The 17,523-nt window shown below is 35.7% G+C and overlaps 1 protein-coding gene, 1 long non-coding RNA gene and 1 pseudogene across 2 annotated transcripts; 1 reads left to right on the forward strand and 2 right to left on the reverse strand.

Annotated features, from left to right (window-relative positions):
- Positions 1–2,325: 2,325 nt before the first annotated feature.
- On the reverse strand, positions 2,326–8,617 carry LOC128180658 (THO complex subunit 3-like; annotated as a pseudogene).
- Positions 5,817–8,353, reverse strand: LOC128182067 (uncharacterized). The gene is made up of 4 exons (XR_008243398.1): positions 8,228–8,353; positions 7,547–7,678; positions 6,723–6,861; positions 5,817–6,495 (listed from the first exon to the last, which is right to left on the reverse strand). It is a non-coding gene; the product is annotated as an uncharacterized LOC128182067 (long non-coding RNA).
- A 1,146-nt stretch (positions 8,618–9,763) lies between the features above and the next one.
- LOC128182066 (uncharacterized) lies at positions 9,764–12,430 on the forward strand. The gene has a single exon (XM_052850688.1). The coding sequence runs from the start codon at positions 9,807–9,809 to the stop codon at positions 11,466–11,468; it is 1,662 nt and encodes a 553-aa protein (XP_052706648.1). The 5' UTR covers positions 9,764–9,806; the 3' UTR covers positions 11,469–12,430.
- Positions 12,431–17,523: the final 5,093 nt, after the last annotated feature.

The raw sequence follows: 17,523 nt of genomic DNA on the forward strand, positions 1-17,523 counted from the left end.
ATTTTTTGAATGACGCCCCCTTTTAAAAAAACGTTCCTGGAAATTACTGTAAATATATAGTGAATAAAATAAATGTGAGCATTCATCCAAATGAGAGCAGGTTACAACTGTTTCCTATTAAAAAAAAAAAAAGATGTCCCCATTCGTTAGCTTTGCAAGATTTTGAGAATATTTTGATATTTATATTTCAGCAGATTAACAATAACTACTTAGAGTAATTTCCCCTTATTGTGACGTCAAAGTTTACGTCGGTCAAGTGTCGTCTGTCTCTTTAAAAAAAAAAAACTAAGTGAAATATACTGTTTTGTTTACTTAAAAAGCATGAAATTCTTGAAACTACACAATTTATCTGTTTCTCAAAAGTTTTACTGTGATTCTCGCGAGAAGGAATCAAGTCTAGTGAGATCGTCCGACATTGATAAATTGCATTGTGGGTCGAAATTTACTGACTCCGAAAAATTCTGTGGGATCAATGTGCAAGAAATCCATTGTGACGTCACTCGAAGGAACGACAACTCTGTTAGTCTTATGTAATGGAATTATTTTATTTACAATGCATGATGTACATAGTCTTTATCTTGTTCTCGTGAGAGTGTGAAATGGGAAACCATATATACAGGGAATTACTGGGACGATTAAAACAAGGCATTACTGGTCCGATTTACTGACGCCAAAAAAATCCGTTGAATGAATGTGCAACTATAATTTATAGTCCGAATTTTCTATTCACACACGCCTTGCCGGTAGAGCTTGCTTCGCGCCGGCGCTGTGCGCCGGCGAGCTGCGCTCGCTAATATTCCCCCCCCCCCCCCCCCAAAAAAAAATAATGTTACCTTACTTTGAAGCCCAATGGGTTAGAGCAATTACATGTCTGTAAGGGCATTGGAGTCTGAGGTGTTTTTTTTGGTAATTTTACTATCGATATAAATGAATTTTCATTGGGGGGGGGGGGGGGAGGGTATGAACCCCTTACTCGCACCCCTTTTCTAAATCCGTTCACACGATTATGTACATGTAGGCACACAGAAGCAAATCTAAAGCCAGCAACTGCCGCAGAGAGGGGGCATAATTTAATTATATGAATATAGACCATTATATTTTATATATGACATGAAATGTTAAGATAATTGATTAACAAAAAATTCACATGCAAACAATTCAACCCAAAATTGCACATTTAAAAGTGCTGCTCATGTGTATTATTATATGGGAAGGGATCTCATCCTTCAGTTATGCAAATCATAATTTTTAATGTATTTAAATGCATTACCGGAACTTGCATGTGGCCTTCATTTTAAATTAAACTGGTATTAAACAGTGTTATTTAGGGGCAAACACTTGGTGCGGGTATTACTGTCTAATGACAGCATCTAGTTTAAATGTGGTGAAGGCCTGTCCCGAGACACAGTAACTGTTAGGTTATTCTAACTAAGCAGAGTGTATTTAAATGAATACTGTGGAATCATTAGATTTCGTGGTGGCTCAATTTTCGTGGAATTCGTGGGTAGCTCTCATCCACGAATTAACATCCCCCACGAATTAATAAATTAAGGTAATAAAGTCATATTTCTTTTGTAGGTTTAAGAGAATACACGAAATTACGTCCCCACAAACCTGTAAAATTTAAGCAATCCAAGAAAATTCGCCCCCACGAAAATTAATGATTCCACAGTAGTGTTTTTGTAGGCTTGAGCTTGCTTATGTAAATGTCAATAATACGGTGTATTGATGTATCTCCCATGTCAAAGTGGAAGGCAGTTTTTAAGCAGTTCCTTAGCAGTACCAGTTTTGTTATCTAAGCAGTTTTAGCAATTTTTTAGCCTTCCATACTTTTCTTTTCTTAGCAGTTGGATTCCCCTATATGTCTCATAATGAATATAAACAGTTCCAGGCAGTAATTTTAAGCCTTCCAGCTATCTAGCAGTTTTAAGGCAGTTATTTTGGCCTTAAAATTTAAATGAGTTGATGTAAACTGGTAAAAACTGTTTGAAACTGCTTGCTCGCTCCCTAATATGGTTTTCATAAATGAATATGCATGAAATATAATCAAGATGAAAACTGCTAGGAACTGCTGATATCATCTGTGGGTTATATAAATAAGTTTTAACATTTTCAGGAATAAATTATTACATAAAGACATACATGTATAATACTGTACCATATAAGCCAACTTGAATCTACTTTGCATGTGGATACTGCATTTAGCTAGCTTTTAGCACAGTTAATATAAAAATATATTATTGTAAGACTTCAAATTACAATCATGACTTTATAAGCTTCTCCCCAAGTTGTTCTTGAGAAGTTGTTATGTAAAATGTTTTCATGTTAGATACTCTCAGACCTTTGATTGTCCATTGTAGTCTCAGCCTTCCCTAAGGGTCAATTCCCATGCATATAAACTTGAGCAGTATATCTGATCTTATATACCGGTAAATTAAGTGATCTAACCAGACCATTATTAAAAACTGTTCAATGAAAATTTATTTGAAATATTTTATTTACATTAAGAGAAATATATGTAATATCCTTGGAACATATTAAAATACATAAATTTATTTGAGTTTGCCCATACACAACATTTTCTGTGATGAATATCACATGCACTCTTAACTGCCCCTCATGGCACTGATACATTCAAAATTTTCAACCAAACTTCCAGTTATCTCTGATCTTGATTCTGAGTGGTCAGTTTATCTGACAGCAGCCAGTGACCCAGATTTGTAACTGGTTGGAAATGAATTCTAGAATGATGCAAATCCCGTGTGAGGTGTGTATTGACCTATAACTGCTTATACTGCAAAGACTGCTAAGAAAACTGCTTAGAATAACTGCTTATACTTTTACCTAAACAGTTTTGACATGCCTCTAAAACCCTTACTGCTTGGAACTGCTTGAAAACTGCCAAAAAATTTGAAAACTGCTTAAGAACTGTCTAACTACTGCTAAAATAGGCAGTTCATTTTGCCATAGGTCGATCTATTTCTTAAATGTCCAATATCAAATGCAATGTCAACCCATGCATGCACGGGTCAAAGTCTAGTCTACTATAACATTCTTACCTGAGTCAACCTCTGCTATGTCTATAATCAGATCTTCTGATGCTGAGGCCAGCATTTTGCCGTCATGGCTGAAGCTCAGAGTTCTGACTGGCCTCTTAATCTGAAATCAGCACACCAAATGTCCATGACTCTGTTTTTTTCAGTAATTGCAATAAAACAGAAATATCATTCGACCAAAAATCAGAGATCCTTAATAAGTAGAGTTTATATGATAAAAAGATGGTTGTAATTCTTATAAATTCTTCTTAAGGAACAGAGACCAAATTTCATTGCTTAATGCTTATATATGATTTCTTGGGCATATTGAGCAATATCATATACAATGCATCAGCTACATATTAAACTTGACATCAGTAAATCTTCATTAAGCTTTAGAATTCAAAAAGCTATAAATTTTCTGAATATTATCATACATAAGTTTTCGAGACCATTATGAGTGTACATGTGTATTTTCTATGCAACAAAATGTACAGTACTTGTGAAGTGAATCTTCACTGAAGTGAATAAATGTAATACATTGTGCACAACTCTTAATATCTGGAGAGGGTTCTAATACAGGCTAGCTCTGCTACGTCCCAAATACTGACCAAGGTGTCCGCACTACCAGTGGCAATGTACTTTCCCTTGGGGTCAAACTTGATACAGATACAGTTAGCAGGGTGAGCCTTCAGGGTGTGCTGGAGTTTTAAATCTGGGTAGCTGTTGATAACAATGTGTTTTATTTGCATACAATTCAATTTTTTTAAAATTACCAAAATGCTGCACTAGGTATTGAGTTAATAAAGTATGCACAGTTATGAAAAACTTTGCACTTCATTGAGCTGTCGTATCCATCATTAATCTAACCATTTGTTCTGTAACGGGATGGGGAAAATAATGACGGACCAGACCGGGATTCGAATCTGGGTCCCCTGAATCTCTAGTCAGGTGCTCTACCAACTCAGCTATCTGGCGCCGGTATTTGAACCAGTCTGACCGTCACATTCCTCCACCCTTAAATGATCTTCGCCCTCGAAGATCACCCCAGGCTCTTCCCCTGGCAGGAGTTAACCTGTCAGTTCCAGGGATTAGTCATGGCACCAAAAGTAACGGCATGGGAGAAATAATGACGGACCAGACCGGGATTCGAACCCAAGTCACTCGGCACATGTCCACACCTCTAACGACTGAGCTACTCGGATGCCGGTATTCGATCGGTCTGACTGTCACAGTTCATTACTGCTTCATTATACTGCAATGTTTCATACTTCATCTATCTATAAACTACATGTACCTCAGTATGTTTATGCTGCCTTGCCCACTCGTCAAAAAGAACAGGTCCCCGTCATTGTTCCACGAGATCTCATTGACCTCAAACTTAAACTGTTCCTCGGCCTTTGACCTGTGACTTCTGACATCAATAAATGTAATTAGGTCGTCCTTGTTGCCTACAACTATAGTGCTGCCATCTGGTGACCAGCAGATGTTTATGTTTTCACCTTAAATATTGATTTACAGTTAATGTGTAACAAAATTATCAAAATCAATGGAATTTCAGTTTTTTCACATACATTTATTGAAGTGTCCAAAAGTCCCTGTACATTTGTATTAACCATGTTAACAGCTGTTTTATCTCAAAGTAAGTATTGTCAATGTCTATAGATCAATTATTCCTGGGTCATGGAATAAACCGTTGTTTTACCTTTAGTATTGACAGTGGCCACAGAACGATTGGTCCGGGCGTCCCAGATTCGTATTGTCTTGTCTCCACTAGCTGTCACCAACTGATCCGGATTCTTTGGATGCCAACACAGCTGGTCAACACTGTCGCTATGTCCACGAAATGCGCAATCTTTGACCTAAAGAGTTTGTAGACAGATCCAAAAATAATTGTCAGAATAATCAATGTTTGAAAAAATATTAAATTAAGGTGGTATGGGTCATCTGTCGATATGAATGTGGATTAAAGTACATTATATATAATTAGAGTACTTTCACCGGTTTAGAATTTTCAAATTTTACAATATTAAATCAAAAAATAGCTTTTAAAAATATTTGGAGAGGTAAAAAATGTACATCCCCAGTGTAATTCAAACTCATGACCAACAGATTTGTAGCAAACCCTCTTACCCACTGAGCTACCCTGTAAGCTAGTTACAATATTGAGAAAGAAATTACTTATATTATTGCACTTTATATGTCATAACATGGAAGTGTCCCATACAACCTTAATTTTATTAATAAATAGTTTATATGCATAAACAGATCTTTAAGTTGTTTTCCACGCGAACATTAAATTTGAGCATGATATCTACATAAATGACACCATGCTAAAACGACATAGCTTTAGAAATTACGTTTTCAAGGATGAAGATAAAAAGGCAGTAGGCCTTTATTTGTAATAACAGTTATATTCGAGTTTTTGTGACCATACTATCTCAAAATTGACAAAAATTATTTGGTTGATTTTTGGGTTATACTGTTCAACAAACATGTCGGAAAAAAACAAAACATCCTCATTTAAAAAGAATAGGCCCATAGGTGTTACTACAGTATTGATATATTCTTACCAAAACTGCACAACTTGAGATATAGATTAAAAATTCAAAACGACAAATCCTCTCAACATCTTTTTAAACAACACTTCATTTACAATTTTCAAGCAAAATACACACTTGCATCCAGCAAGGCGTGAGACTTTGTCTACTTCGAAGTTATACATGTACTTGAAAATCAAGCCCGGGCCTTTTCACACCCCCCCCGCAAACATCACGCATCAAAAATTCAAACGACCTCGCATTATTACAAAACTGGGATAGATATCTTTATTGTCTTACAGTTACACATTGTTTTTCATCTGATAAAAAAATCAGCTCCTTTCGCGTGCGAAAACGCCCCAAATTCAAAGGGGTATGTCTTAGTCTTGTCCCATGATCCCCTGCTCTTCGATTGAAAGCGCAAAGACATGAGAATGCGATATACCATGGCTAACTTAGGAACAATGCATTGAATTTTGTTGAGAGTGATTCGGAACAACATGGAGTTTGAAACAACCACAGACAGTAAGCACTGGAAAAGGAAAGGCATTGTTCTAGAGAATTCTTCTACAACATCACCAACCGAAAAGTTCAGAAGTGCACTATAATCCTTTGGGAAAAGGCAACTGTCAGGTGACCTTCGACATTTAGTGGACACCTGTGTTTGGATTTCTTGCTGAAAAAGCTTTTCCATCAAGCTTCTCAGGTCTGTATGCTGGAAAACAGCTTTGGATATAGCATCTAAATCACCACTTATAACTGCAGTTAAAAGCGCAGACAAACTCTCAGGTGATCCTGATGCCTGTGGAACTTGAAACGTTTCTTTAATTTTTGAAAGAACAGCTTTGGTTCCACTGTCTACTCCTTCCGGAAGACAAATGTCATTGGAATCATAAAGAGGAACTGTACAAGTGTAGGACCTAAAATGGAAAGTATGGTTTAATGAGATTCACTGAATTTTTCATTATTTCCCTTTTATTTTTGAAATATTCTCAATGGAATGGAATGAACAAAATTAAAGTAATGACAGACCAGACTGGGATTTAACCCATGCCCCCTGAATCTCCAGCCAAATGAGCTACATATCAGGCCATAGGCAACCAAACTGGTGTGACTGTCACAATTCAACATAAATTAGTAAGTTCACCTTTTCTGCAACAAGGGTATGACTGGTTCTGTCTGTGTTTCTACAGAAACGTGTGTCCCAGATTGATAAGAAACAGTTTCTGATTTGGTCTCGCCAAACAGGGATCTAACTCTTGTACATCTACTCCTACACATTTGCCCTAAAAATATACATACTGGATAGGAGAGAAATCAAACTTTTTAATTAACTCAAAGTTAATATAACATGCACATCATACAAGTTGTATTTACCTGTACGCGCTGTTCCGCAGTGTTTATTTAACAATATTGCAAAGTTGTTCCAAAAAGAGTTTGCTCCACCACTGGGAACCTCTACCTCTTTCAAATAGTTTTCAAAGAATTCCTTCTCTTTGACGCTCCAAGCTGTCCTTGTGTTACCAATGGGCAACAATAATATAAATGAAATGACAATAAATCACATTGCAATGACAGACCAGCATATGCAACCTAAGAATACATTTTTAGTTATGAACTTTTTTATAAATCAAGTTGAAAGTACTCCTAATACCTGTGTTTAATTAAAGAAGAGGTATAATTGACAAGAACAAATAACTTATTTTCAACATTAATGATACACACTAAGATTATTCTTTCTAACTGATACACTGTCAAACATGAAAAAAAAATTCAGATATTCAGGAATTTTCCTCATATTTGAATATGATGTATTTTTATATGTTTCAAATTGAATATACATAATTGACCTTTCATTTGTTAAAAGTAAAAGCAATTTCAAATAAGAATTGTTAATTCTAAAACCAGTGTTTGCACTTAATTTACATATATGTACATGTTTAATTTACATAATTAAATATATTTACTCACACAAGCAGGCTGTCTTTTACACTCTTGCAGAGGTGTTTTCCCACTTGGGGAACTTAATTCCCTACACCTCTTTTTGGAGACATCCGAGACAAGATTGGTAGCAGGAAGGAAGGAAGGAATTCTATCCATTTTCTGAAAAAATTCTCAAAATTTTGAATTGTTTGATGCTTCATTCAATACTTATTTTATATCTCAGTATTTGCACATATAGTTTAATAATACTTTGAATAAAAACAATTACATTATATCAAAATTAAAAAATCGTATAAACAGCAACCAGAAATATATATTGAAATAGGAGCCCCTGTGACCCCGCCTGGTCTGTGATTGTCAAGGGAAAACTGGGTTAATGTAGGAATAGATAAACAAATCGTGTTGTCGTCGAGGAAATTCGGATACCTAGCTATAGGTCGAAACCCGAGTAAACCAGGAAGACCTTACAAATTTAAGCTTGATATTTTGGAATCCTGATACAAATGTTGTCTTTTAATGTTAAAAGGAAAACTAAGACACTCCTGGAAATACACGAACCGGCTAGGATTTGCAGCAGTGCAAAACTTGTTTACAAAATTAGAATGCGTATTAATAACGATTAAACGCCTGTCATGCTCTAAAAATCTATCAGAAGTGAAGAATGAAGTGTGAAAATCATGACAGTCTACATAACAAACATCACTTTACCTCAAAACAACCACACTTTGAATTTTATATCAAACCGGTTAATCCGACCACAATTCATCGCCATGGGCGCCGCCATTAAACATGAATGCAGCTGTTACATGACCCCAATCGAAGAGCAGGGGATCATGGGACAAGACTAGGTATGTCTCAGCCATGTTTTGACACCTATAAATGTCTGTTTTACAGTGCAACACTCCAGCAGCCTACCTTTCGGTCTCTGTCATTGTCTAGCTGGAAAACGCTGACAGTTTTGTCAAAGGACCCCGAGGCCAGGCGCCGTCCGTCAAAGCTCCACGCCACGGAGTGAACTTTGGAGTCGTGCGCCGTGTGCTCTCGTATTCTCTTGTTTTGCTGAAAATGTTTTCGCATGTTTTCAATGTAAGTCGCCATCTTTGGATAGTGTAGAATAAATACCTACCGAGTGGATTGAAAAGTTCCGGAAACTAGAGGCCCACGTGCCAGATCGCTGACTTTAAAACAATTTCTGATGAAAGTCTTGCTGAAGTTTTACTGTTGTTTTAATTTCTTAATAATTACTGTGTTTCAGAATCTAAATTTCAGCTCTCTACCATACCTAAAGTAATGTCATCAAGTTTGACATTATTGAAAATTAATTTTAGTATTACTGGAACAGATAATTAGACAACTGTATTTAATTTAAAAAATAATCTGTTTTCTATAATTAAATAATCATGATTTTATAAAATCCTTTTTTTTAATATGGGTAATGCAAATTTGCATAAGTTGATATTTTTTTTCCATTTTTGTTGCAAAGTTAAACATAACTATATGGTTTATAGCTGATTTCTGATAAATCTCTACATTTGTATGCCGATAATGGGATTTGAACCCACTCTTCATTCCCAAATGAATGTGTGCACCATTACACCACATCAGCTGTTATAGAGAGGATCTCTAGTCATAAGAAACAAAATCTACTTCTTTAAAACTAAAAATAGCCTACATTTTAAAGCTGAATTGAATAAGCACACAGGCATCAGACGTTAAATATTTTTCTCGTAATAAAAATATAAACCCTGCACCTTATAGTGATAAAAATGTCAGATCTATTTAAACCTCCCAACAATGGGTGACCCCAATTCTGAACCAACACATACACAAGCACAAGTTACTACCTGGCATTAAATTCATTCACGTGATCTTGCACAGGTAGCAACCGACCAGGAAGAATAAACACCTGACGCCCGCCATGTTTGATCAAGAAGACCTGAAGTTTACCAATGGGGTATAACGTTAGGTAAGTTTTATAATCCACTAGCTTTCTTAATGTGTTTTCTTAATAGTCGAAAAATTGTTTGGACAAATATTTTAATTCTTATCTTTAAATTTATTCTTTTTTTGTAATCAAAAATTAAAAAATCTTATATTTGTATATGTACATGTATGATCAACTCTTAATATACACAAATGTAAATTTTATCCATGAAATAGAATATATCTGAATCTTACATATAAGTACATGTTAATCAAAGCAAGATAATACATGTATACATCATAAATACATACTGAATTTGCTTTCCAGGTTAAGTTCCCCTATAGTTACAAGGGTTCCCTGACCATGGACCCCAGGAACAGCGCCCAGGATGTTGTACGCTGCACCCTGTGTCAGCACTCTGTGGCCCCCATGTACTGTGAAGTTTGTCATATACATCTGTGTAAAGACTGTGTAGAGACACATTTATCTGATTCCTCTAAAGTTCATAAAGTGGTGTCACTAAAACAATATTTAACCACTTTGAACAATCCTAAATGTAGAAAACACCATGAAAAACAATGTGAACTACACTGTGAACAATGTGACATTCCTATTTGTGCAAAGTGTATTTCCTCTGGAAAACATTCAGGACATAAAAAAATTGACATTTTCCAAAGTTTTGAAATAAAAACAGGAATTTTAGAAAAAGATTTGCAAGAATTAGAAAAAATCATTTATCCTAAATACAAAGAGATTGCATCCAACATCATAGTGCAGAAAGCTGATCTGAGTAAAAACTCCCGGAAATTGACAACAGCAATTGACAAACAAGGAGAAGTCTGGCACAGAGAAATAGACACCATTATCACAAACCTGAAATCTAACGTGGAGGAAATGGAATCCAAACACCTGCCCATCCTAAATAAACAGGAAAATGAAATCACACACACCATTTCTGAAATAACACAGACCATTGCTGAACTTAAGAAGCTACTGAACTCCAAAGATGTCTGCCTTGTCTCCGAGTACAAATCCAGGAACGCTGCATTCAAAAGATTGCCTTCTAAACTCAAAGTGTCCTTACCAAACTTTAGGCCTCAGGAAATCCACACAGATCAGCTGATTGAACAGTTTGGTTCTCTGTCAGCAATATCTTTTACAACAGAGGAACAAGACTACAGCATGCCGCCCCAGGGAGCCGAGTCCTCTCCCCCAGACCGGTCACTGATGGATGTACCTCGGATCATCACAGATATAGACACAGGGTATGGACTATATGGTGTGACGTGTCTGAATGATACAGAAGTATGGATGCGTGGTAGTAACAACATGATGAAACTCTTCAACCTGCAGGGAGAACTAGTGGAGTCCATCCAAACCAAGTCAGGGAACACTCCAGCAAACATAGCAGTGACAAGGAGTGGGGATCTAGTTTATACTGATTACGATGATAGAACTGTGAACATAGTGAAGAATACACAGATACAGACAATGATCAGACTACGGGGGTGGAGACCTCGCGGTGTCTGTAGTACCTCCTCTGGTGACCTCCTGGTTGTCATTGACAGTGATGATAAACAATCCAAAGTTGTGCGTTACTCTGGCTCCACAGAGAAACAAAGTATTCAGTACAATGACAAAGGACAACCTCTCTATTCATCTGGTGGCACTAAATACATCAGTCAGAACAGGAACCTAGATATCTGTGTGTCAGACAATAGAGCCCGTGCAGTAGTGGTGGTCAATCAGGCCGGGAAACTCCGGTTTACCTACACTGGTCCTCCCTCTACTACCAAGGGATTATTTGATCCAGTCGGCATCACAACAGACAGCCAGGGTCGGATCCTGACAGCAGACTGTAACAACCGCCGTATCCACATCCTGGATCAGGACGGACAGTTCCTCCGCTACATTGACAACTGTCATTTACAGACTCCATGGGGTTTATGTGTGGACACCAGAGACAACCTCTTTGTGGCTGAGTGTGTCACAGGTAAAGTGAAGAAAATCCAATATTACATGTAAATCAACTAACTGTATATATTATATGTAAACAAAGCGTATAAGTATATATTACATACTGTGTGTAGATATAATGTAAACAAACTGTACACATTACATGTCATCATACGGTGTGTATCAGATGTAAACACGCTGTGTGTGGATAATTTAATGTATCACACATACACTGACCGTGTCTACAAGATGTAAACAGACTGTCTAACTGTATCTGTGTTAGCTTTCCGTGAGTTAATCATTCCATTTCTTCAATCGTTATTTGTTTATATATCATATGTTTGTATGTAAACAAATTGTTCTTTCATATTGATATTACAAGTCAACAAAACAGACCATGTTTATATATTGTATGTAAACAAACTGTGTTTATATGTATCACATGTATATCAAGTGATTCTATGTACATGTATATTACATATAGACAAACTCCTTTTTCTATTTATAGATGTATATATAAAGTGAGTGTTTTACTGTGTCTATAATCTGTGTTTGTTACATTAGAATAAATGGACTGTATTTATTACATGTGGTTATCAGCAAACTCTGTGTGACATGTTTTAATTACACATAATGGGTTAACAGACAGGTAGCACTCAATTCTTTACCTGAGCAATGGAGCGAGGCCACAAAGGGACTGAGGCCCATTACTTATATAGAGGAGTGATACCTGTATATTAACCCAGTCAGAATTCACATCCAATGAGACAATTGTTTTGACTTACCTTCAAACCTTTAGAATTAGAGTAGATGTTTGATTTCCTGCTAATCTTGTATCTTCTGTTCTAACTTAATAAAATCCTTGTGTGGAATATTCCTTCCTTTGGTGTTTTTATCTAGGAGTTTTTGCAGAACTGATTTAAAGATTCTGAAAATGTATTTAGACAATGAGTAGATTGACATATATATGTAAACATGATACTGCTTATGAATGCTTTATGATAATTTGTTTTTTTTAATAAAACTTTAGAAGAAAGAAATCAATGTATTGTTCATCAGCAACTAGCCTTTTAAATTTGACATCAACCACACGATATTGGCGTCAGAACAGTGGCGCCTGCAGGGTCAGCAATTAATTGACCAATTGTCATGCTAACTCATAGTTTTATTTAAAAGAGAAGGGGAACTATATTATATAAAATAAAAGTACAAAGTGTGTACATATATTAAGTACTGGTACCAATTTGTCTTCGTTGAAGCGGCAATAATAACGCCTATTTGTGGTCAGTGGAGCAGTGAGGTATGTCGAGGCTCGATTTCTCTCTCTCTCAGCGAGTGCAGTTATGAGTGTGGGCTGACAGCGATATCTGAGATGATTTGACTGCTTTTTGATGACTGTAACAAGTAAAATACATGTGAAATATGCAAATATGAAAAAAGTGTTTGTTTTAAAATACTTAAGCTTTCAAAAAAAAAGGCTGGATTCTACCCAGATTTCAAGTAAAGGCGCTGAAATGACTGATCATGAAATGTCAATTTAAAATGCAAAATTATTAATTCTCGATTGAGTACATTAGCAAGAATATATATTCTAATTAATTTGAATATGGAAAGATGTTGATTAAACAAATAATTTATTATTCCATTTCTCTTAACCCCTGCAGTTGATACAATTGTGAGATAATTTGCTCTATTTGAATCATGCAAATATTTGAGAAAGGGCATTCCTATGGCTTTAAACCAAATACTCTGCTGCACAATAAGGCTGCATTAAAGCAAGCTTTTTGAATTATACCTTGTGCATACAAAATCTTAATTGTCTCCTGAAATGACGGAAGTCAGGTCAACAATCCACCGTCACCATCAGAGAGGAAGAAATAGTCTAAAGACTGGGGGCACCATTATCTTCATGGTAAGGGAACCTTAAAGTGAAACAAAACATCAGGAAGACCAAAAGTCAATTTTTGTAAATTGACATTAATAAAAAAAAATAATTTATGCTCAACTTTTGCAAAATTGAGACCATTCATTAATAACTACAATTAACTCACTACATGTAATCCAGGATTGTGAAATATATATTAAAATCCATGCACCTAACTTGTGTCAAGATAATTGGAATTAAGCCAGTATATGTATGTAAAATTTAAAAAATTACATCATTATTAAAAAATCTACTAAATGTTCATCTAGTCAAAGGGAGGCAACTTCATCATTTAAACAACATCCTATGCTATGTGAACAATTCTTACATACTGTAGAGCAGACTGAGAGAAAGCTTCCCATGCACAGACTACTTGAATTTTGCAAAACAGCTATAATGTCTTTAAATCGGAGTCATCAGGAGCAGAGGCTGCACTGGATCGGTGACCTGCATGGAAAGAACGGGACCCAAGAGTGCTGTGTGTACCTTCACATTCGACAATTACAACCCCTTCAAGGAAGTAGAAACAAATGCATATCATCTTTGCATACTAAGAAAAAATTACCACCAGCATCATCCAGACGACTGGTCTCTGTATTACGAACCCGACTTGAAATGTACACCCCCCCCCCTCCACTCGCAAGGTTGTCGGAACAGGGAGCCGGTCCCTTAATTATACCGTGACTAGGCTACGTTCAGGAGAATATTACAATGTATGAGCATATTAATTATAATACAAAGTGCTGAAACTATTTAAGTATGTATATATACCATTTACTACAATTATCACTATAACATATAATATGTTAATTATTTTATAATTTTATATAAGGTACATATCGTTGGATATCTTTATTTCAAGTCAAATCCGGTTCACTCCCCGCCCCACCTTATCTTTTATCAAATATTCGCCGCCCCATGCAATATGAAATGCCTTCCGACGCCCATGGAATGAGAATCCTGTCATGTTACTTTGTTTGGAGAAGGATCCTAGGCCTGGTTTCGTCGATATTTTACTTTGTGAATTTAATAAGGTTCAATTCTTTGGGGGGGGGGGGGGGGGGGGGGGGGCTTCGACTCTCATCTAGATCCGCGCATGTCCATGACTACTAAAAGGTACATTTATAAAGAACAATTAAAGTGATTTTAGACGTTGTTTGTTTTTGGTAATTTGTAAGGTACAATGGAAATATTTAATTTGGGGTGATTTAAAAAAAAGTCCCGAACATCAATGTTACACAGAGGAGGGTTGGGGTGTTCTGTCCAGATGATTAACTCGGTTGTAACTGGGTTTGATGAAAACAAAACAGAACCTCTGTGGCAAAGCATTTTGAAAAAAAAAATTAAAGTGCGTTAAAAACTCAAAAATTAAGTCCGTTGAAAACCCTCTTAAAAAATACTAATGAATGTGATTTACCGCCATTGTTGACAAAGGGGTTAAAGATTGACAGTTCAATTACCAGTACATCATTGAAATTGATTACAGGAGGATTTTTGAAGGTTCCCCATCATTTATCTTTCTTTCCAAAATATAAAATACAAAGTAAGCTATACGCGTATAGCGTAAGCGTTACAGAACGGGAAAAGACCTAGAAATAAGATTTGCCGTAGACGAGGTACAATGATATTGAAAAAAAAAATAACTGCTCCCCCCCCCCCCCCAAAAAAAAATAGTTTCTCCCGTGGAATATATGAAGACCGTAATTGAATACAACTACATTTGTATAAGAACTACTAAGTATAACAAAAAAAACCTATCGAAATGCGATATTTTATCAATGTAAAGTACTCCCCTTCAATATACGGTGTTTATTTTACTGAGTTAACATGTGGAAAATGAAAAAAATACATAAACTTAAGCAGTATCGCTAAAAAAAACAGGTTTGATTTATATATATTTTTTTTACATCTCCCAAGTATTATTCCCTCTATTTCTTACGGAAACTTGTCGTTAATTCATAGCTCTAAAGAAACAGCCAGACACGCCCCATTTATCGACTGGTCGAAATCTACAGCGGCTGAAACTGACAAGAAAATGACAGGACAGATATCGACACGCCCTGTTTATCGATTGGTCCAAACCTATAGCGACCTAGGAAAAATCACGGACTGCACGAAATAATCATGACGATGTCAGACTCAAAGTCTCACAGGAGACGATTTGGCTGTTTCTTTTAACTAACTTACTTACGTACATCAACAGTAATTTTATGAATTTAACTTGCTTTTCCTAATCAATTTATCGATTAGTGTAAAGAAATATGTTAATATAAACAGTTATTTTTTTTATATTTCCATAGAAAATCAGTAACAAACCTAAAGAGTCCTAATCACTTTATTATAATCGATTTTCATAAGAAATAGAACAGAAAATACTAGTGAATTGTATTAAACAATAAAATGTTTTCTTTGATGATTCATTCGGATTATGAAGGTAGTGATCATTGCATAAAAATTTACATAATCCGCTAACGCGGGTTATGTATTTTTTCATCAATGTCCCTACCATCATAAAAAAATAATGAAAAATAAAGTCTTAAATTTTTGCTTTTATGACAATAGAATTAACTTTCTTGTTGCATAATTGTAAAAGAAGTTGTTTTAAAAATACGTATGAAATATATTTTCAAACTAAAAACATATAGAAATCAATGGAACTACTTATGTAAATTACATGTAATATGAAAAGCATAATTTATAGTCTTATAAACAAACAGAATCCAATTATGAAAATTGGTTCTTTCATAACACTTGACAATTTTTACAAATATAAATGGCAAATTTTCAATTAATTCGATTGTTTCAATTTTTTAGACTATATCTTCATCCTTGTTTTAATTTTTGTTCTTAAAAATAATATTTTATATGGTTTTACTTTGAAATAACTTTCTCGACCATATCTTGAATAAACATGTGCATTAAGTTCTGTATCTGAAGAATTTGGCATTGCTTAAAATTTTTAAAAAGCATTTCACAGATAAGATAGCGCCTTTGATACGGCGCGCAATGCCGACACCGGCGCCATTTGTTGCGGTACTTCAAACCGCTCGTTGGGGGAAGCCTTATCAAAGGAACCCCGAAAAAATCCTTATAAAAACCGTATCGACTCAAAAAACCATATTATTCCCTAAAGAGTTGACAACAATAGCAGAATGTCTTCCGCCAACGTGATGCAGTTAGCCAAGAGATTGGACCACTCCGAGATTTACTTTAAGAAAGCCTGCCTCCAGATTGTGATGCTCAACGAGAAACTTTCCTCCGCCAGCAGACGATACCGAATGGCGCACGCTTCCGCTCGGCGTTCTTTCCGGTACTCTCTGCGTCTGCGCCTGGCGGCAATCGAGGGTCTACGCAAAGTTTACTACGAATACGCCATGATCAAAGCTCAGGAGATGCAACAAGTCAGGCGTGACTCAGAGGAAGAGGAGGAAGAAGGACATGTCATGGTCCAATGATTTCACAGTTACCGTCCTATCAACATTTGCCATAAATAAGAAACGGCTCTTTTCAGAGCCACTAAAATTATTCGAAAAGAATGTCTCTATTACACACTCTGAACAAGGTAAAAGTGTACACATTCACTAAAGAGCCACCTGACGTTATAAAAGTTTTCCCCAAATAAATACCCCATATCTATAGCCGTTCCCAAGTTATTGCTTCCATCACTTTTTGATGATATTTAATAAAAATACACATACATGTGAAAGAAGTACAGTTGAAATCAATGAAATGGAAAATATCCAAGATATCTTCATTGACAAATTATCCCTTTTCACTCATAAAATTTCACAGAAACGAAAACAAATTTTTTACGGAGATTTATAATTGGAAATGTTTCTCCTATTAGGAGAAATATAACGGCAGGTGCTTGCATGTTGTGTATCATAATTTAAAGAAGATTGGTGAAGAAGGCTTGCAAAATGCCCATACGAGGCATACTAGTAGATACTGCAAGATTAAAATATCATTTAATCTGATACTTTAAAAAAAATAATTAAAAACAATGTATATTTAACGTAACATCGGTTTGTAACCCTTAAATATTTTAAATACTTGGAACAGGTTGCTTTAAATTGGCGTATGCGTGTCAAACCTCCAAATAGTGTCATTTTTATAACTTCAATGCTTTTTTTATAGAGTGGGTCTATGCGTAAGCTCCATATTTTTGTCATAGTCTATATGCGGTTTAATGGAATTTCA

This window comes from Crassostrea angulata, chromosome 4, assembly GCF_025612915.1.
Source record: "Crassostrea angulata isolate pt1a10 chromosome 4, ASM2561291v2, whole genome shotgun sequence".
NCBI lineage: Eukaryota > Metazoa > Mollusca > Bivalvia > Ostreida > Ostreidae > Magallana > Magallana angulata.